This window comes from Micromesistius poutassou (assembly GCF_964030765.1).
Source record: "Micromesistius poutassou genome assembly, chromosome: 1".
Taxonomy (NCBI): domain Eukaryota; kingdom Metazoa; phylum Chordata; class Actinopteri; order Gadiformes; family Gadidae; genus Micromesistius; species Micromesistius poutassou.
In genome coordinates, this window is record NC_140271.1 from 14,292,295 (window position 1) to 14,314,162 (window position 21,868).

At 44.7% G+C, this 21,868-nt stretch overlaps 1 protein-coding gene across 1 annotated transcript in view; it reads right to left on the minus strand.

Annotated features, from left to right (window-relative positions):
- The window catches only part of cacna1ha (calcium channel, voltage-dependent, T type, alpha 1H subunit a), a 62,541-nt gene extending 44,365 nt beyond the window's left edge, over positions 1-18,176 (minus strand). The window contains exons 1-7 of the mRNA XM_084488786.1: positions 17,959-18,176; positions 16,199-16,332; positions 15,246-15,343; positions 7,143-7,302; positions 4,725-5,067; positions 1,556-1,648; positions 417-655 (exon numbers count right to left, since the gene is read on the minus strand). Of these exons, the coding sequence (XP_084344912.1) occupies positions 417-655; positions 1,556-1,648; positions 4,725-5,067; positions 7,143-7,302; positions 15,246-15,343; positions 16,199-16,332; positions 17,959-18,051 (1,160 nt within the window). The 5' untranslated portion in view covers positions 18,052-18,176. The remainder of the gene's footprint in view (positions 1-416; positions 656-1,555; positions 1,649-4,724; positions 5,068-7,142; positions 7,303-15,245; positions 15,344-16,198; positions 16,333-17,958) is intronic.
- Positions 18,177-21,868: the final 3,692 nt, after the last annotated feature.

Genomic DNA, 21,868 nt, shown 5'->3' on the forward strand with positions numbered 1-21,868 from the left:
GAAAAGTAGATTCCAAGTGCTCCTGTAGACAAGGCAATCAATATATTGGGTTCTTTTTGTGGGGAGGCGCACAGCACAATAAGAAACAGCACAATAAGAAACAGAGACACAGACTCAAAAGTCCAAGCTAAATGATAAAATAGCCTAAGAGCCCAAGAGACTAAGTGCATATTGAAGGGCCTAAGATAGGAATTGTCAGGCAAGCAATGAATTCTGGTACAAAACCTTCTGCAATTCTGCATTTGTTTTTAACCACAGCGACAGCAAAAACAACAGCAGCTAACACACATGACTTTGTGGATCTGCGGACCTCATCCCACCCACACATATCAAGACAAACACAACTACATACACACACACACACACACACACACACACACACACACACACACACACACACACACACACACACATACCTGTGCCAGCCAGAGTATATCCTCTGAACCCGACGCCGGAGCTTGCGGTACAGGTGGCTAACGTAGCGTAGCATCTCCTCATAGCAGGAGCCCGGCTCGCTGTAGCTGGCCAGCGTGGAGTCGTTGGACATGTAGCGGGCGCGCTGCTCCCTCATCAGGGCGTTCTCCCGTTGCTTGGTCTCCGAGAACTGGGTGGCGATGACCACCAGGCAGAGGTTGATCATGAAGAAGGAGCCCACCTGGAGCGCACATGTTCCAATCAACACACTGAGCTTCCTGTACGAAAACATCTAAGCCGGCTGTTTTACTTAATATTTGAATCTTGGTTGATTCAAGTATTGACTGTATGAGTTTATTTTGCCTGGTATAAAGAGAATAGTTTTACCATTCTCGGAAGTCTTTATTTCCTCAAATGTGTTTACGGAAACAGTGTTAAATGTTGCTAAGCGGTTGTGATGTTGTAATATAGTGTGAGTTTGTTCCACAGCCTTTCCTTTTTGTTATAAACAAACCTTTCCCAAGTGATAGATATAAATAAGAATTCCTAATTCAAACCCTGGTCAATCGTGAGCGACAGCAAGGTCATACTCAACTCCTGCATTCATTCCTTCCCTCGTCACCACTAATATTTCTCTTCAACCAACCACCACACCCCACCCCCCTCCCCTCCCCCCTCCACTCCAACCCCCATGTCCTTGCTGCAATGCAAACTAAGCATTTCTCCACATCATACACCAGCCAGGATTGGGGGGAAAACTAGGTCGTACAGCGATGCAAAATGTAGCCCCGATCCCTGACATAATCCGGAGGAAATACGACGGCCTCAGCTGTATGGAGACCCAGAACACACTGAGAACGCTGTGTGTGCTACATCGGAGCAGCTCGGAGGCAGGGGTGGCTCCCTTAGTGTTCAGCAGCTCAGGGATGGTGAAGTGACCGAGGTTAGTGGTCTGTCACAATGTGGGCTACAATGGACCACTCGACTCTATGCAGGTGACTCTGAATGTCTTACATCACCCGTTTCTCTTTTGTGAGATTGGACCTTGCAACTAAGTATTGAAATATCAGTTAGCTGAAAATCGACAACACAATAAAAACAGTGATACTAATTAACTAACTAATAGTTGAAGTGTACTTACTATGATGAGCAATATGAAATAAATGAAATTGTAGAAGGAGTGAGCGTCCATGACATAGTACATGATGTCTACCCATCCCTCCAGCGTGATGACCTGGGGTGAGAGACAGCAAGAGTGGGAGGGAGAGAGAGAGAGGGAGAGGGCGAGGGAGGGGGGTGGGGGCATGGTTTAATAACAAGGCAGTTAGCAAAACAATTACACACACAAAGAGCCTTGAGCAACAGCTAGTCCTCTCTGGCCATAATCACACAGACTCCCTAATATCCTACTTACTTACACACACACACACACACACACACACACACACACACACACACACACACTTGGAGGCAGTGCCACATTTCTCAGCTCTCTTCTGAACTAATCTGCAGAATGAACACCCTCTTCATGAGGATGTGTGATTATGTGTATGTATGTGTATATGCGTGTGTGTGTGTGTGTGTGTGTGTGTGTGTGTGTGTGTGTGTGTGTGTGTGTGTGGAGCGGAGGCTCAGCTCAGCCAAGCCCATAATATACTGTTGCCCCCTCTGGCATCACACACTACCTGCCTGAACACACACACATACACACGTACAAACACACACATACACGCACAAACACACCACACACATACACACGTACAAACACACACATACACGCACAAACACACACACACACACACACACACACACACACACGCACAAACACACCACACACACACACACACACACACACACACACACACACACACACACACACACACACACAGAAACACACTTACACACACACAAACACACATGCACAGCCATAAACATAGGCAATACACACAGACATAAACATCAGCAATATTGCACACACATACACACATACATACACACACATGCAAACAATAAAATCCTGAAAATGTGCGGCTTGTGGCTGATTGATGTAGAAGTCAAGATTTCATTCCTGTAAGGGCTCAGCTATAGCAGTTCATTCTGTACACATTTGCAGGTAAGCTGCCCCCCTGATACCTCTTTGGATCACACATGCAATCACATTATTGAGTGTAATCTGGCCTAGGACCTTTTATAAGTCCTCATATTCATAAGGTTGCATCTTCCTTAAGCTGTTCCAAGTGCTTGAGCAAGCAAGACATGACAGCTGGACACTGAAGCATTTTAGAGTTGCCGTACAGAAATAAATAATGACAAACTAACTCAGAAGTCCGTCAGCAAGACCATTACCTTAAATTATGTCTTGGTTCAAACATCTCTTTAGGATTTTGGAGAAATTAAGTCATTTGATATAGTGGGGAAACCAAAAGATGTTTGTTATCTGCATAGAGATATGACATATAGTAACCAGACAGTTTTGACTCTGACCTAAGATATCTACATATAATGTTTCAAATCCCTAATTTCCCCATATTTCTCACCTGGATTTAATAAAGTCACTCTCATCTTATTGGCATGTCTTCAAAATGAACTCATAACTGTGGCTATGCTTCATTGACATTTGCTGTGCTGTTTTTAACATTTGTTCCTCTAGAATGCGGTATCTGTGCTGATGTACTTCGGGAGCTGACCGACAAGCCAACAATATTCTACAACAGTATGTGCCCTTGTCTGGTCTGTGACAAGCTCAAGCGTTGGGGTGTTTGACCGTGTCAGTCCCGGAGAGAGCTGCAGCAGAGGGTGACTTGAGGTGGAGAGGAGAGGTCCTGCTGGACATATTGATGATGTGTGCTGCAGGGAACACAGGTGGAACCTCTCTGCCCACGCTGGTACCAACACCGCACCACATCGCGTTTCGGAAAGGAACAATGGAACACATCACATATACTTATTTGGGTTTGTGCCTTGTTAATGTCGCTGTGTGAAGTTCCAAGGACATGCCTGGCGGAGCTGTCGTACCTGTCTGTTCAGGGTCAGCTGTTTTTAACCCCTAAGGCCTGGTCTACACACACACACACACACACACACAGTGTACAGGGGCGGATCCCCCAGGAGATCCTTCAAACAGACCTCAACAAGGGCCAAACCTTAACCTGATCGCCACTTATGCTCTCAACAAGGTCATTATACTGTTTAAGGGTTTGGTAATGTGTAAAGTTACCAGTCGGCTGAAAAGTGTGTGTGTGTGTGTGTGTGCATCTGGTGTGTGTGTGTTTGTCTGTCTGTCTGTCTGTCTGTGGGCCCAGGAGTCCATTGACCTGAGGTTCATCAGTAATTGTTATTAGAGACCTGCTGTGCTGGGCTGTTTTATTTATACTGTTTATAATTTAAGAGACTTAAGCAGAAACTCTACAAAGTGTTGATGAGGGAATTTCAGAGAGAGGCAGGAAAATAAAAGTAGGCGATAGAACGAGAGAAAGGAATTGGATACTTGTTTGCCCTTTGTTGCATTCAATGCATCTGAATCAACGTCTGAATCTACATCTGATACGCGGTCTTGTTCATGTTCAATCAGTTAAATCAAATTATCACTTGGTCTAGCTCTCTTCGTCCCAAAGCAAACATAATTAAATTCCAAATCGATCTTAAATGTGTTTTTTGATGCTTTGCATATTAACCAGCAGTAATCCATGTGCATGCACGCACACACACACACACACAGGTCGGAGTTCTAATCCACATAAGAAATTCCATCTCTTCTCATCTCTGGCTGAAGGAGATGCTCGCTCTGGCATTGCAAAAAATTAAATGAGATAATTTGATCTCAGCGACCTCCAAATATGAAGCTGGGCTCTCTTATTTAACCTCTATCTATCTCTCTTACACCACACACACACACACACACACACACACACACACACACACACACACACACACACACACCATTAGATCTGCCTTTAATCCCTGTCAGGCCACCTTCGATCCTTGCAGGGAATCACACAGCATCACCCCTCGGCACTCTGCTCACATTCTCCTGAGTCCCCTGGTGAACCGGTGTGTGTGCACAAGCGAGGTGAGGACTGCCAGTCCCAGTGGAGGTATGTGCATCGGGTTGAAGTTGCGTAATCACAGGACATGAATATCTTCTCTCACCTCGTATAAACAGAGCGGAGCAGAGCAGGCCCTGACAGCCTCTCCATGGGGAGTACAACACCCGGTCTATTAACAGGAACAGCCCTCCGGAGACCCCTGGCTGCACACAGGCATACGGAGCACCGGTCTGTCCACACCCCCCTCCCCTTCCTGTCTCTCACCTGGAATATGGCTATCCAGGCGTAGGCGATGTTGTCGAAGTTGACCGAGCCCTTGTGCGGGTTGTTGTCTCCCGGCCGACAGATGTTGTAGTACTGGTTCCAGTTCACGCAGCCGTTCCTGCTGGCCGCTGCCGACGCCGCTGCCGCCACGGCAACCGCAGCTTGGCCAATCACAGACGAGCCCTGAAGCTGGGCGTCCAACGAGCACTCTTCGCCGCCCTCGCTGAAGGCCGGGACGTCGTGGCAACGGAGCATGCCGTTCTCGCGGGCGGCCGAGCAGATGAAAGGGCTCTCCTCGCCCTCCTCCGACATGTAGTAGGAGCTCATGGACACGTTGTATATCCTGGGGCAGGGGGAACAGCAGGTTATGAGCTCAAGTGGTTCGCTTGTCATACTTTTGCAGGCTCGCAACACTTCCCAAAGAGTTCCTGTCTTGGAGACATGAATCCTTTGTCATCATCACACCTGGACTATTTTAACTCCCTTTGCACCTGCCTTCCTCAGAACCCAATACCACGCCTTCGGCCGATCAAACTCTCTGCGCCAAGATTATTGATGGTTTAAAGAAAATGGAAGCTATTAAGCCCTGTTCTGGCCTCACTGCACTGGCACTGCCTATACATTTCAGAATAGAAGTGAAAATGTGAGTTATCACATTTTATCACAGGCATATGTTGTACAGAGTTGGACTGTCTTGGACTGTATTTCACATGTGTTAATCCTCTGTGAGACTGAGCGAGGCTGGAGTACTTAGGGTCGGTCTCTCCTGGTGGTCCATGAAGTTGCACTCTAGACCAAAGGGGGTCAGGGATGTGTTGTTACGACATATGGCATGTGCTTCCTGGTGAAATCTTGACTTGCATTTTTGTAAGCCTGACCACATTTTAATTGTCACTTTAAACTATTTATTGTACAATCTTTATTTGCTCTGTGAAGCACTATGTAACATTGTTTTTTAAAAGTGCTGCATAAATAAAATGTTGTGTAAATATAGGTATTATTATTATATAACAGCGCTTTACAGCTTTAGAGCTCAGCCGCCAGCCATTCTCTCCTTGTATTAAACCACAGCAATGTCAAGTCCAATTTATGTGTACAGTATATGCACATACTGTTACATGCTTAAGGGCAATGGGGCAAAGAGAGATCATGGCTAATGTCACTTTCCCCTGGACAGCTATATCTTAGGGCAAGAGGTCAACCATGCCCTGAGCAAGGGTACGACGCCATCTCATGGAACTATACGTGACAATTGGCCTTATAGTCAGCTGGTGGCCATCTAGGCTCCATCTTGGTTCATAATTCTATCTGGGTGGGGGAACTACCTGCATTTGCATGAAGACATCCATTTTGTTAAGGTGTTACTCTATTTAAGTAACACATATAATTAGATATAGGGATTTGCACATGTTTTTCTGACTTTTTTTATTTCCTAAGGAGAATTTTTTACCTTTTTAATATTGATTTGATTACGTTCAGGTTACAAAGGCTTCAACCTCAGACTTGTGATGTCTTTGTGAACAAAGCAGTGTTGTTGAAGGGTAGGGAATCAGGCCTTCCTAAGTGGGATGAAGCACCCGGTGAACGGTAAGAAAGTGCTTTGAACCACACAATCATGTCCTGGAGGCCCTCAGGGCCATTTCCAAAGCACAGCAAAAAGGATGCAACAACATTGCTGTCCACACGGCTAAACATGTCATAAAGAAGGTTAATCAATAGCCAGAATGGATGGGGAACCAATGAACCAAATAATGAAGCACAAATAGCAACCAATCTCAACATGATACAGACATAACGTCAAGACCAGCAAAGAATATCAAGAATGCACACCAACACACACACACACTCACACACATGTTCACTCATGCCTACTGATTCACTCACATCACAGACACACACAGGGTACAGTCATCTTTTTGAACTCCAGGACAATTTGCACCATTACATTAAAAATAGAATCAGTTCTGGAACACCTCTGTGAAATATATTATTTTCCGGTGTTCCAAGAGGCTAAAGTCTGCTCCTCTCTCCATACACAACTTTACCCCCCATGGCTAAAGCTGGCACCCTCTATCCTCACTCACTTCCTGTCTGTGTGTGTCTTCATGTTTTTGCTTGTGTGCATGTGCGTGTGTGTGTGTCTATGTATGTGTGTGTGTATGGATGTGTGTGTCTGTGGAGAAGAATTCGCCCATGACAACATTCACATTCAAGCCGTATGTTCAGAGACCTGGAAACACACACACAAACACACACACACACACACACACACACACACACACACACACACACACACACACACACACCCACATGCACATGCACAAAAGCGCACACATACAAACACACACACACACACACGCACACAGGCAGACACACGCACATAGAAGGACAGGAACGGTGGTGTGTGCGACTGCTTACGTCGGGATGTCCTCTCCCAGGAAGCAGCGGTTGCGCAGAAGCCCTGCCCACAGCTGCACACCCACGATGCCGAAGATGAAAAAGACGAAGAAGCAGAGGAGGAGGACGTTCCCCAGCATCGGCAGCGTGTCCAGCAGGAGAGTCACCAGGATACGCATGCCTGGTGCACACACACACACACACACACAAAATAAATAGGTAGAAATATGTAAGTTTCAACAAAGGCACACACACATCCGTAATATATCACATTATATATATATCTACATTGAATGCGATGCAATAAAGGCCATACATCTATAGACATATACTCGGCTTACTATTAACAATGCAACCATTCAATGTCTACAGTCAAGACCTACAGTCAGACAAGTCAAGTACAAGTTATTTGCAGGCATACATAATTGAGTGAGAGATCTCCGGCGCCATGCTGTACATTATGCGGTGCAGATCTCTGAGTACAGCTCGTAAAGTGTCTTCACGTGTCCTGTCACTCCCTCTCAGCTGGAACCATCATCGCCACTTCTCCCCCCCCCCCGCGCCCTGCCCCCCCCCGCCCCTCCAGCTAATGTTATCTAAGAGCTGGCAGAGATGAGGGGCTTGACATGTAGGAGAGGGCCGGCTATTGTCCGACGCACACCCTCTCTGGAGGTTGAGGCCCTGTCACATCCCATACAATCACTTATCGTGTCACTCTCTCATGTCCACGAGCAGGGACGGACAGACACACACTGGGTTTCTTTGGAGGGAGAGCCTCTGCGGGTTCTGGGTTTTTGTCCATCCCTATTTCTGGGAACTTGATCCTCTCTTTGTGCTTCTTCAATGACGTTTCTATATATATATATATATATATATGCATTTATATGCATGTTATTCTTAGAATAACATCAAATATATACAAAAATATCATTAGATGTGACTACAAAGTACATTTATTTGTACGCATCTTCAATCAATCGATAAGAACCAATGGGATTTGAAATGAGGAGTGATATAAGCGGGCATTTACCACAAACAAAAGAGTTCAATGAGAGTTCAGAGTTGCCGTTGAATCAGTAGATATATCTGTGTTGTGTTCCCACTGAAGTCCTAATGGTCCATGCTTGGAAGAGGCTGGGATGAGTCATCTACCAGACAGGCATGTATGTCTGTCTCTTATCAGACATAAAACAACAACAAAAAGGACAACAAAGAGTCTGGGCCCTTGCCAGATTTGCTAATTAGAAACCAAGTTGTTTTTTCAGTGGACATTCTCCATCGTTACGCTGAAGCAACAGGTCGAAGTTGACTTGAAGGAGACTTCAAGTTGGGATCTCTGAGCTATTGGACAGTGTGAGCTATTTGACGTTCAAATCTTTAGACGTCAGTTTTTGTACATTACATTTATTTAGCAGACACGTTTGTCCAAAGTGACTTAAAGTAAGTGCATTCACAATGAAGATATACCCCAAAAAGTGGGAGAATCATTTGGGTACATAAAAATTCTGAAAATAAGCAAAGCAACTGCTTTAAGTGCTACCATATAGAAACAAGTTATATGTATCCCCAATGACAAACAAAAGACAAGGTTTTCTTTCTTTCCCCTGATAACAAGTATTTTGCGTTATACACACTTTATGGCCAACGGACACTTTATCATCGTCATCCAAAGATGCTTTATGGTCAGCAAACCCCTTCCTTATCTACACTTGGTGTGTGAAGACTACTCTTTCCTTTTCTTCAGCATTAAGCATTGTGATGCAATTTGTTGAGAAAGTTAGTGGCCATCATCAGATGAAAGAGATCCTCCTTTTGCCTTTGCAAATAAATCGTAACAATGGATACTGCTGACCAAAGACGCACAGTGGCCCTGTGATTTATTGTAATCTATTCTGGGGTGTAGCAACATTTTTGCCTCTCCGGGATATTTGTGGTGCAATAGCAGGAGAAAAGCATTTCATCCTTGATTGTATCGTGTATTGGACTACAGAATTCCGCTTGTGCTTTGGAACAAACGAACAAGAGAGAGGGAGACAGAGAGAGAGCCATGTGAATCACGATTTCAGAAAAGTCAAATACATCCATGTAAATGTATACGTTTCCTCCTTTACATTGAAACGACTCAGCTGTAGCATAAGGCTTCCCCCCAACGAACACCATCAGAAGTGATGGCACGTGAACCCGGCTGAGGCTGGTCCTGCTGCCCCATGTGTGGAGAGGGACGCGCCATAGGTCACCCGCTAAAGGGGTCAGGAGGTTCACCGCGGACGGCTGTTCTCACCCTGTCATACATCACCCGCTTGGGCAGAAGCCCTTTGTGTTATGCCCTGACACATGCACACACACAGACACACACACACACACACACACACACACACACATATACACACATGTCCCATGGACTCAATAAACAACACAGCAAGAGAGAGTTGCCTGTGAGTGTTGCAGTGGGCTGCATTAGTCTTTCGTCCAAGGTTAGAGCCAATGTGTTTGTGTGTGAGCATGAGTGTGTATGTGTTTGTGGGTCTGTGTGTGTGATACATTAACTCTCTTATGTTTATTTGTACACATGATTGTTCGAGCATTGTGTGTAAATGAAGTCTATTTTTTGGAATGAAGAACGAGAGCGAAAGAGCGAGAGGAGTAGAAAGAGACGAAGGCTAATAGATCTACTCTCGCCATGTCCTGGAGGCTGCTTAGTTGCCACAAACATTCCTAGTGACAGGGTTAGAGAACACACTGTTCCCAACACAGCCACCGACTGAGGACACGCACACATACACACACACACACATCGGGCTGAACAGTACAAACACAAAACTAGCATAGACAAGGAAGAGACTGAGTAATGAGACACAACTAGGTCTATCTCAGCCCTGTCTGTCATCATAGTTCTGCATTTCAAAAGGCGTTCTGTACCCTACGCTCTTGTCCTTGCTTCCTCGATGCCCAGATGTTCTCCTCTACGGCCATGGTCAGTCCCTACACATGAGATGCAAGTGGCCTCATGCCTCACACCGAAGAAAGTAGGGGTGTAATGATACACTCATTCGTACCGACATTTTTCGGTACGGGTCTAACGGTTCGATGCGCATTTAATTTCGGTACGTACTGAAAAAAAATTAATAAATTTGAATACCATAAACAGTGTAAGCTTTTTTTTTTCACTCAAGTTTTTATTGATTATCACACACTCTGTGACACTCTGACACTGTGTGAGTGTCTTGTCCTGATGTTTTGTGTTGAGGAACACAATGGAAATAAGTCCTGGACTTGATTGTGTTTTTAATAAATAACATTTTTAAATAAAAATTAAATAATAAAAACTACCAAAAAACATACCGAACCGTGACTTTTGTGTATCGTTACACCCCTAGAAGGAAGGCATGCTCGGTTCCCGATGAAGGACCCTGAAGCAGCTCGGCTTGTCTCTCACCCCTCCTGCTCCACTCGCCCTCCCCGACAAACTCACTGACAGACCGTCCGACAGTGAGCCATTCATCGCCAGCTCATTAAATTGAACGTGGACGCCCTTAGACATCTCGGACAGAAGGCCCCTGAAGATGTCAGCCGCACTTTACAACTGATGATGATGACTCATCAGCGGGGGGTCTGGATTCTTCGAGAGGGCTGACACTCCCGGAAAGCCAGTCACCGGACCACAGCGGTCCTGAGATTTGTTTTGTGTCGTTTATCCGAAACATCCACACAGTTTCTAGCTGAAATCAGCCTGCATTGCAGGAATAGCTTTACCGCATGAGGATGTTTCCACTGTACGGCTGGTGACAGCGAATAGTAATCTTTCTATTCTCCATAAAATACAATACTTGCTCTATCTCTTGTTTCTATAATGTAGCACTTAAGGCAGTTAGCTTTTTTGATGAATGTCATGTACTTGCAGGATTCATACACTTTCTTGGTTGTATTGGCATGGTTGAATGCATTTATTGCACATCGCTTTGCAAAAAAGTTTTTACAATATATTGTAATGTAGTTTGGAGGTGAGGCCCAGCTTATGAAGTCTACTGCGGTTTAACACCGCTCCCATGCAGAAGGTTCATCCACATGTTTACATAAGCTCCAGATGAAGTAGTAATATTGTATATGCCTCATCCATGCAGCAACGGTATTAGTCCTTCCATAATCGAGACGTCAAATTCTCTGGTTGTACTCTCCAGTCCCTTGTTAACATGTATGACCACCTATTTAAATATCTTATGTATAAATACATTCTGACTTGTTAATGAGTAATTGTGTGTGTGTGTGTGTGTGTGTGGTGGTGCGTGTAATCATCAATGTGTATACATCTGTGTGTATACATCTGTGTATACAACAGGGAGTGTGTAAATTGCTTGTGCATGTGATCGCGCGTGTATGTGTGTGTGTATTTGTAGGGTTGTCTCAACCTAGGTGTGTGTGTATGTGTGTGTGGGTGTGTGTGGCTATAATTGTAGGGATACGTGTGTGTGTGTGTGTGTGTGTGTGTGTGTGTGTGTGTGTGTGTGTGTGTGTGTGGGCTCAGTGGAGTGTGTGAGACACGTGTTGCGGTGACGTGCAACGAGCGACCGGGTAAACATGATCCATGCGGGGAGTTACTATACAGATAACCGTCTCCAGGATACAGCACGCAAACACACACGCAACATCTGGTTTATACCGGCCCATTCACATCTACTGAGAGCAAACACAGAGCCGTCTGGACACCCCAGGGCAGTGGGGGGAGAGAGGGAGGGAGAGAGAGAGAGAGGAGGAGTGAGAGAAAGAGAGAGATAGTCTAAAATATAATGGGAAAAACATTCATACACATCTTTCCAAAACTTACATTCTCACTTGTGCGTGTATGTGTATGTCTGTAAGTGTGCGTGTTAGTGTGTGTGTGTGTGTGTGTGTGTGTGTATGTGTGTGTAAGTGTGTGTGTGTGTGTGTGTATGTGTGCGTGTGTAAGTGTGTGTGTGTGTGTGTGTGTGTGTGTGTGTGTGTGTGTGTGTGTGTGTGTGTGTGTAAGTGTGTCTGAGTGTCTGCACACACTCTTAATATAGTTTGACAATCCTTAATACCATCTGCGTCTGGCCCGCAGAACAGAACCGGGAAAATGAACAACAACATTGTGGATGCACTAATTCAGCCCAGCCCCAGAGCAAAGGCAGAGCACATTATTCCAGGATCTCCGGGAACAAGACAGAAAGTCATTATCTGAAAGGCAATTACAAATGACAAAGCTAACACAAACAACACAAGATGGACATTATTGTTATGATTGACACAAAAACAAAAACAACGACAACGAGGCTTGATCCCGTCCACTGTGGGAACAATGTACAGACATATGATCACAGGGAGAAGAGCCGCAAACAAACATGGCCACGACTGACAACAAGTGTGCCTGTAGTTGGTGTGACGGGAGCTCGCTGGAGATGACAAACGATTAACATCTAAGAAGATTAGAAATGTGTGCGCATGTGTGAGTGCGTGCACGTGCATGTGTGTGTCTGCATGGGCATGTGTGTGTGCCTGCGTGCATGCCTGCGTGCATGTGTGTGTGCGTGGGCATGTGTGTGTGCCTGAGTGTGTGTGTGCCTACGTGTGTGTGTGTGCCTGCGTGTGTGTGTGTGTGTGTGTGTGTGTGTGTGTGTTGTGTTGTGTTTGTGTGTGTGTGTGTGTGAATCCTCTGCTGCGACTATGTGAGGGCTTCAGGGCTACTGTGTCTGATCGGGAGGAGGAATGCTGCACCTTGGCAGAACTATATGGGACGGCCTCCAACAGTCATAGAGACTCCAGTGTTGGCCTGTTCTTCTGGTGTTCCCTGTATTGATGTGGTATACCGTGATGACTTGAGGTAGTCATATTGACAGTATGATATCTAATAGAATTGTTATTATGATTATTCATTGTGGGAATTCTTAGAGGGAAAATAAAGTCATTGATATGTGTGAGAGAGATGATAGAGGAAGAGAAAAAATAAGAGAGAGACAATAGAGTGAGATAGAGAGAGAGAGAGAGAGAGAGAGAGAGAGAGAGAGAGAGAGAGAGAGAGAGACGGACGGACATGCACTCAGCATCTGGCACAACCTACAGTATAGGTCCCCCACCGGTTCAGTAGATCTTCCTGTGCCTGCTGTTCTTTTCTAATAACACTTTTCAGTCTATTAGCCTATCTGGCTTCTGTCCAGCTACCCCTCAGTCTGATGGACATGCAGAAGACGGAGAGAGTCCAGACAGAAAGAGACTCAACCGGATAAATAAAGATCACAACCCTGGAAGAGGGAGAGATTAACAAGGAGGAAGATAGAATAATAACCCCTAATGAAACAAGGACACAATTACACAAAATCAGAGCAGAGGGCAAATAGTCCACTCAGTCCATCTCTCCACATCTCTCTCTCTCTCTCTCTCTCTCTCTCTCTCTATTCATATTCAGAAAGCAACCAATTTACTACATAACTACAACCAAATACATCGCCTCACACCATCACTGTGTAATGATTCCACTGCAGTCAGGACCATTGTCTAGAAGTACTTGAAATGATAATAAATATACAATAGTAAGTCTAAATAAAATAATAATACAATTAAATCACGTTTTTTTAGAAGCTCTTCACATTCACTCCTCTACACCCATAACTGAAGGTGACGAAGACGCATTCATTGCTGGCCTGCTTCTAGAGATGGATCTAGAAGAAACAGACCCTGGTGGAGGAGTCGTATTTTTAGACCGAACAGAAAGTTAGAGCAAAAGTGATGTTGCTGTAAAAAAGTGACATAGTGCAGTTAGAATTAAATTTGCCACTGTGTCTCTTTGTGTTTGTGTGTGTACTCTTTCTCCCTCTTTCTGGCTTACTCTCTCTCACTCCATCTCTCTCCCTATTCCTCTCTATCTCCATCTCTATCCCTCACTTTTTCTCTCTGTCTCTCTTTTCCTGTGACTGGCAGGAGAACAGGACACATTTTTGGTATCTGAGGAGGATCATTAGTAAAGCAGGGTGTGTGTGTGTGTGTGTGTGTGTGTGTGTGTGTGTGTGTGTGTGTGTGTGTGTGTGTGTGCCAGGAAATCCACATACTGTTTACACATTCTCACATTCTTCGATCTGTATCACTCATGTCTGGGAATTTGGGCTTGCCCATTTAAACATGCTAACAACAGCATTAGCCTAGAATAGAGGTCGTTAGTCAAACACACACACACACACACACACACACACACATACACACGCTCCTCCACAGATTTCTCTTGGCTGCTTTTAGTGTTTTGGTCTTTGTTACAGGCTCCTAAAAACAAAATCAGTATCACCTATCACAGGTATCTGGTGTCCAGCTCAGCAATGACTGCTTTGAATGTTTTCCAAAAACAATATGACTTCCATACACTCTGGATTGCCCGGATGCCTCAGCCTTGCGTTGTTATGACATCTAAGTCCAGTCCGGTCTCTTTGGGTCTCTTGAACATAGCGTTCACGTCTGTCTCCCTCACAGAGCTTTCAGCAGAGCTGCTTTGCTTCTTAACAGTGATGAGCCTCATCGAGTGAGGTCATGTATGACTGGCCACTAGGCCTGCGGTGTACAGTACTATTTAATGTTGAGACATCTATTGAGTTGTATAACATTTTCTAAATAGGAGGTAGGACGTAGGTGGAAGGTGCTCATCACAGTTCACCACAGTGTGTCTGAAAAGTGAATTGAATGTATTAGCTTGCCTTGTCTGACAAGCGCCTTCTATAACTGAGCTGACATTTGACATTGATGAAACAAAAAAATGTAAATCCTCTGAAGTTACGTCCATCCTGTTCCTCTGTTGATCGCGCCGATCATTTCAGTGTTATTTTAACACCTGGGTACATCGGACTGCACTTGAAAGAACGCAAGTCTGATGACTTGCGTGAGAAGATTGACATTACACACCGCCACTTTCGTTTTCCGAAAAACACATTCATGCGATGAGTCACAGAGATGACTCGTTGCATTGGTCATCTCCGGATTATATTACCACAAAGTGCAGGGAGACATTTCCCTTAAGTAGCTCATTTCATATTTAACATGAACCATTTTAGGTAATTCAGCTTTAAAGCCCAGGATGGAGATGAGGTGTGTGTGTGTGTGGGGGGAGGGGAGGTGGGTGGTTGCACTTACTGGGCACTCTGTTGATGGCTCTGAGTGGACGGAGCACTCTGACCGTACGGATGGCGGACAGACTGGCGTTGTGGCCGTCCAGAGAATACTCCATCATCCTGCAGCGTGCGAGAGACGTGGAGAAAGTGGAGGAGAAGAGAGTTAAGAGAATTAGAGAGAGAGTGCGAGAGAGAGAGAGTGTGAGAGAGAGAGAGAGATAGATCAGATAGCATTGAGATTTCACTTGGACTAATTCCCCATGCATACTTTCTTTTCCCATATGTACACACAGAGACATGCCCTCACTTGACCTGAGCATGGGGGAAATCTTTGTGATGTGCCCACTGTATCAGAACAAAAAGTGTCCATCATCCACACACACACCCACAGGATTTGGTGCAAGAATGTCCTCCTCTCCCCACGAACAAAGCGGCAACGGACAAAAAAAAGGACAAGCTTCAGGACTATTTTTCTAGCTGTCCCCTCATCGCTTTATTCAATTAGATCAAAATGGCATTGCATTGAAAGCGTTTTTGAAAAGCGGATATTTTGGGGGCTTTGGTGTAAAATGGGTTCAAGATGGCTGCTTTTGTTGCTGTCTCTACAAACTTAAAGTGTAAGTGTTTCGAACACTATGTGACTCAAAATACTTTGTTTCGGGCTTAGAGTTCCATGGAGGATTGGGGTGGGGCATGTAAGCTTGATGGATACGACCTACAACAACTGTGATACCTCTAGTGTGGTTGTTTATGAAATGCACCACACATAATGTCCGTTACACTCTTAATGTCCGAGAAGCTTAAACCTCTCTCAGAACCGCCCAGTAACATCAATCTCTGCCCAGACGGAGCTCCACACGTCCACACACACCTTGCCGCGGGTGTCCCTTCGTCGTGACGTCGAAGTGCCTCGGAAAAAGGCACCTCGACCCCTTTAAAGGGACACTGTTGGACGCGGAAGCGAAGAACACCCACCCCGCCATGACGATGAAGAAGTCCAGCCGGTTCCATGTGTCGCCAAGGTAACACTTGGAGCCGAAGATCCCCAGGGCCATCATCTTGATGACCATCTCCACCGCGAAGAAGGCGAAGATGCAGTCATCCAAAACCTGCCGGTACAGAATAACACACACACACACACACACACACACACACACACACACACAAACACACACACACACAAACACACACACACACACACGCAAAGATTGGGACTCCATGGTGAGGGAAACGGCTTGTAGCATAATGAGTCTTCCCCCATGAGGGAAAGTCACATAAAATCAATATTGACTCCATACTGAGACTGAGAGACACTCACGACGCTCAGCCAAAGTTCTGTGTGCGTCTCCATTAATTAGGCCATTTTTATAACGAGTCGGAGATAACGAGTGACTCGTAGCTGAGAAATAATGAACACGTCTCGCAGGCTGGGGAGCGACGCCGCAATTCACCGCAGCTGTGCGAACGATGGAACAAAAGACGCAGACTGGGAGGAAATAAGACATGAATGATCTGGTGATACATTGATGGACATAGAAATGGAAAAGGGCTGCTAAGATAGTAGGATTGAATCGAGAAAAACGGTACTGTGTTTATATACATATATATGTATATAAACATGCATACACATATACAGCAATGGTGTCTGTTCAGTTCGAGCAGCTACGCACAGCTTTTGTCACATCTGACTGATCATTAATTGATGCCTTTGTGTATTTTTATATATTGTTTGGGGAGATGCAGCAGAACTCCCATGTCCCACAGTGGGAGGGAATATAGTTCAAAGTTAAAGGCATGTGGTTGAGTGAGTGAAGGGCCTTCCACCAGACTGGATTAAATAAGTGGGACACTAAGCAGCACCCGTCATGGGACACTTGAGTGATCTCTCGCCCCACTCGCTGGGAGGTAAGTGCATTACTGCTCCAAGGAAGTCACCCCACCCCACCCCCGAGGTCGATACAGACTCAGTCTATTACCCAAAGCTAATCTATGTTGGACCGGACGAGCCGGCCAAAAGTTTCCCGTCTGCTTAAAAATCAGGTCCAAACTTTTCTGTGATGAAGCGAAAACAGAGGGGACGTGAGGGGATGTAAACTAAAAACCTGGAACTTATAAGATAGTGAGAGACTTTCTTATTCGGCGTGTTTCCAAATATCAGCTCACTGTCCGACTTCGCTGGTCGCAGAGAGCCAGTTCGCTTCACCCATTAGGTCTGAAAAACACTGCAGTCTGCAGTGTTTGTTGCTGTCAGAGAGCTGAGAGCTGCTGTCAGTCAACCTTACTTTGCAGATTAGCTTCAGCCAGTCGGATCCCATAACCCTTATTTCCAAAGTAAACACCATTACCTTACCGCTACCAGTAAAAATGTTTTGCAGACAATGACTACTAATTCCAGGCTAAATAAAATATGATTATATTAAAGAATGGGTTCGCTATTTCTAGCGACACCACCAGCTCGAAAGCTTCAATTATTTTAGAAGTAGTAAAATCCAATGTGACGCCAGCTCAGGACTGCTTCATCCCAACAGTGTAGTTGAGTGCAAGTGCGAGTTATATCAGTTTTTATCAAGTGCAAGTTAGCGCTTGATAAAAAATTGAAAAAAATGTATACTCCATTATAGCCCGGCTAGATCACTATATGAAAAAGTCAATACACGCAATAGTAAACCAATTATCATCACATCATGCCAAAAAGTGACGCTAACACACACACATACACACACACACCCACCCACCTGTAAGATGAGGCACCAGTCCGTCTGGCAGGTAACGTCTTCGCAGGGCTGGAACATCCCCAGTGTCACACAGTTGAGCAGGATCACCAGCATCGACACATGCTCGAACCATGTGGAGGTCAAGTGTTAAGGAGAGCAACTCGTACTAGTGATTGTGCACAGGTCAACACACACTGGTAAATACTGACTGGTCACCACACCCTGGTGATCATACGCTAGTGATCTTATACTGCTGAACATACACTGGTGATCAAACCCTAGTGATCTTATACTGGTGAACATACACTGACGATCATACACTGGGGATCATACGCTAGTGATCTTATACTAGTGATCATACACTGGTGATTGAGCTCATACAGGGGCACACATACTGATGACCTAATATTGGTGAATACAATTCATTCTGGTGAACATGCACAGACACATATGATCTTACACTAGTGATCTTTTACTGCTGATCACACACTGGTGAACACCGTGGTCATCATAACGTGGTAACCATAGTTGGTGAACATGAGACCTACTGGCTTTCTACTGGCTATCTAACTGAGAACACTATGTATTCAACTGCTTTTAAACAACCCTGCACAAACAGTTTGTTATGTTATTTTACCAACAGTTTATGAACATAGCAGCTCATGCAAGGATAGCTACCCTCTCAATGTTTTACTCTGTATACATATTGTTGTATAAACATATAATTATCGATCATCATTCATAGCATAACAAACGTTCAGGTATAATTTTATTCTATAGCCGCCTCGTTAGTGTGGAATATGCTAGGTTTCAGCAATGTACATTACAACCAAACTATTGCCAAACGACGCATTAGTACTTTAATTTAAAATGATACAGTAGCATGAATAAACGAAACTAAATAATTGTACAATTTGTAACAATGTCTCCACAAACAATGCACCCTTTGATCAGAGAGCTAGAGTGAGCGAGAGAGCAAGAGAGACACAGAAAGAGATGGTCATGCTAGTGAACTAATATAATTCCAGTTTGTATAAATTTGGATCGGCTTCTGTCCAAAACACACAAACACACACGCACACACACACACACACACACACACACAAACCAAAGAAACATACACCTCGCTCTCCCCATGAAGCACAAATGTGGCTCATTAGCATGAATGAAGCCACATTGCGTGGTCATGGTTGAATGTGTGTATGTGTGTGTGTGTGTGTGTGTGTGTGTTTGAGTGTGAGTGTGTGTTTGCAGTTTAAAGATAATGTTCAACGCCGTTTGGCTATAGTCCATGGGCCTCGTGTAATAACATCAACACAAGGTGCAGGGGGAGCAACAGCCCCCTGCGCTATGGCAACACAAGTTACTGAACTATGTAAACTTATAAAGATTCTTGAAAAACACCAGCGCCCATTCTTTAGACCGGCAAAACAAACTGTCATTTAAAATAGATGTGCCACCTATATTTGGACTCTTTGTAGAAGGAGAATTTAAACTGCACATTAGGGCCTGCGTCATAATAATCTGTTTGAAAATCCTTAGTCACACTCACTTGCTGGAATGATGTGTCAAACGCTTGGATATTCACAAGGAAAGAATGACTACCAACGTAGGAGTGTGCAGTTCTGTTCTTAAAGTGTTCTCGTGTTGACACAGTACGATGTACAAAGACCAAGGAGGATGGTTGTTGTGGTAATTCTGTAAGATAAATAAAGACAAAGATAGACCGAGGATTGTGGGGCGGGGGTGTTAGTAAAGCAACTGATTGACTATGCTAAATGCTTGAGAATGTGTTTTTAAGGATTGATTTTAACTGTGGCCGTCTGATCGATTGCTTGACTGATTCATTGATTCATATTCATTTCCCTAGAGGGAAACTTATTAAGCCCCCTCATTGAGACCACACCACAAAAACATTAGTGACAGCAGTCACAACAGAACACACGCATGGAACACAGAGACACTGCACTGATCAAGGTAAGACAAGCAAGAAGGGGCCCTGCATGGATAAAATAAATACATCAATAAAATAAAACTATAAAAAACAGTTGAGAGACTACCGAAAACATATTTGCAGACATCAGTAGCCCTACCCACTACCAAAAGAGAACAACACTCACACACACACTGGAGAGTTTATATTGTGTCATTAAAAAAGCTGCAGGCACGAAATACTTTGTTTAAGATTTGATTTATTTGATCTAAAAAAAAAGTTTTTTGGGTTGAGAGTTTCAGGATATAGGGGGGCATGTTATCCCCATGGTAACAACCCACGGCAAACTTTATGATACTTTTTTGGTACCGTCGTTGTGTAACTGTAATGAGGTTTATGATAAGCAGTGTTGTATATGAAAACCCCCAAACACCATAGCGTTACACCATATGTGTCCGGGAAACCTTACCCCCAGACTCGGTTATTAAATAAATCGCTGCTCAGACAGTTTCACCATCCACACACACAGTGGCATATACTATAAGAGTACGAAAAGCCAGACTTTCTTGCGGACCGCAGTCCACCGCTGCCCAGACAGAGCTCCACATGTCCACACAATCCATACCGGTGCCCCTTGGTCGTGACGTCAAACTACTTGGAACTGGAAAAGGTAGTCTGACGTCAAGAATAGAACTCCACCAGTGTTCGCAGCAGATTTTTTCGGGAGAATTTAGTTTCAGTAACAGTGATAAAATAGCATAGATTACTATGTTGAAAATCCTAAAAGATAAATCACCACGTTTAAAACCATAATAAAGTGGTTTTGGGTTCACTGGCTCTTTAACCCCGAACAGATATCAGATAGCAAGCCCACCAGAGGTATTTATTGAGTAGATCTACGGGCCAACAGTGACATTAACATGTAAACATGCCCTGCGATAGGCCCTACAGTGTTAAATACCCCCATCACAGCGGGTACCATGCATTTAAATTGGTAACTGTGCGCCGGCCGATGACTGCTGGCCTCAGCCATTACATTTTTACACACGCTACTGAACTATAGCACCGCATCACCCCGGGGGGGAGACGCAATAAAGGGGAAAACCAAGAAGTCAATAAGCACCATGTTAAGTCACAATGTGATATTGGGGGGATTAACACTGCGAGGGGAAGGGGTAAAGGAGCAGCCTGCAGCTCTTTCTTCTCTGCAGTCGCCAAATTACATGCACAGCCACACGGCCCGCACATAGCTAGGGCTGAGGGAACATGTTGGGAGAAAACAACACGTTAAGAGCCTGGAGGCGTTCCAGTGCACAGATAGGTACACACACATACACACACACACACACACACACACATTGTCAAACAAACACACACAGACTGGCACACACACACACACACACACACACACACACACACACACACACTCACACACACACACACACACACACACACACACACACACACACACACACACACACACACACACAGATGCACACACAAAGGCTGAAGAGCGACCTAAGGTCTGTTCGTCCTTCACAGATGAAGGGTGCTGTAATCTGCCCTGGAATCAACTAGAAACATTTGAATATTCAGAGGATTTATTGTTCCTGACCCTCTTGCTATGTTCTCGCTCTCTCTCCGTTCCATCTTCCTGTGTCCCTTTGTCTCTCTCTCTCTCTCTATTCCATCATTGCTGTATTTCTCTGTGGCACCATGTGTTGTGCTCCCTTTAATTCCACTTTAATCTCCACAGTCAACACCTTCTGAGCCCCCTTCCTTCTTCACACACACAAACACACATGCACAAACGCACCCATGTACACACACACGTACACACAAATACACGCACAGACAAACACACACACACACACACACACACACACACACATACACCTACACACAAACATATACAAGCTACTTTTGGATCCAAGGTGGTGCATACAAATGGGGACACATTATAATGTGCGCACACCAATCTACACAGATCCACAGATG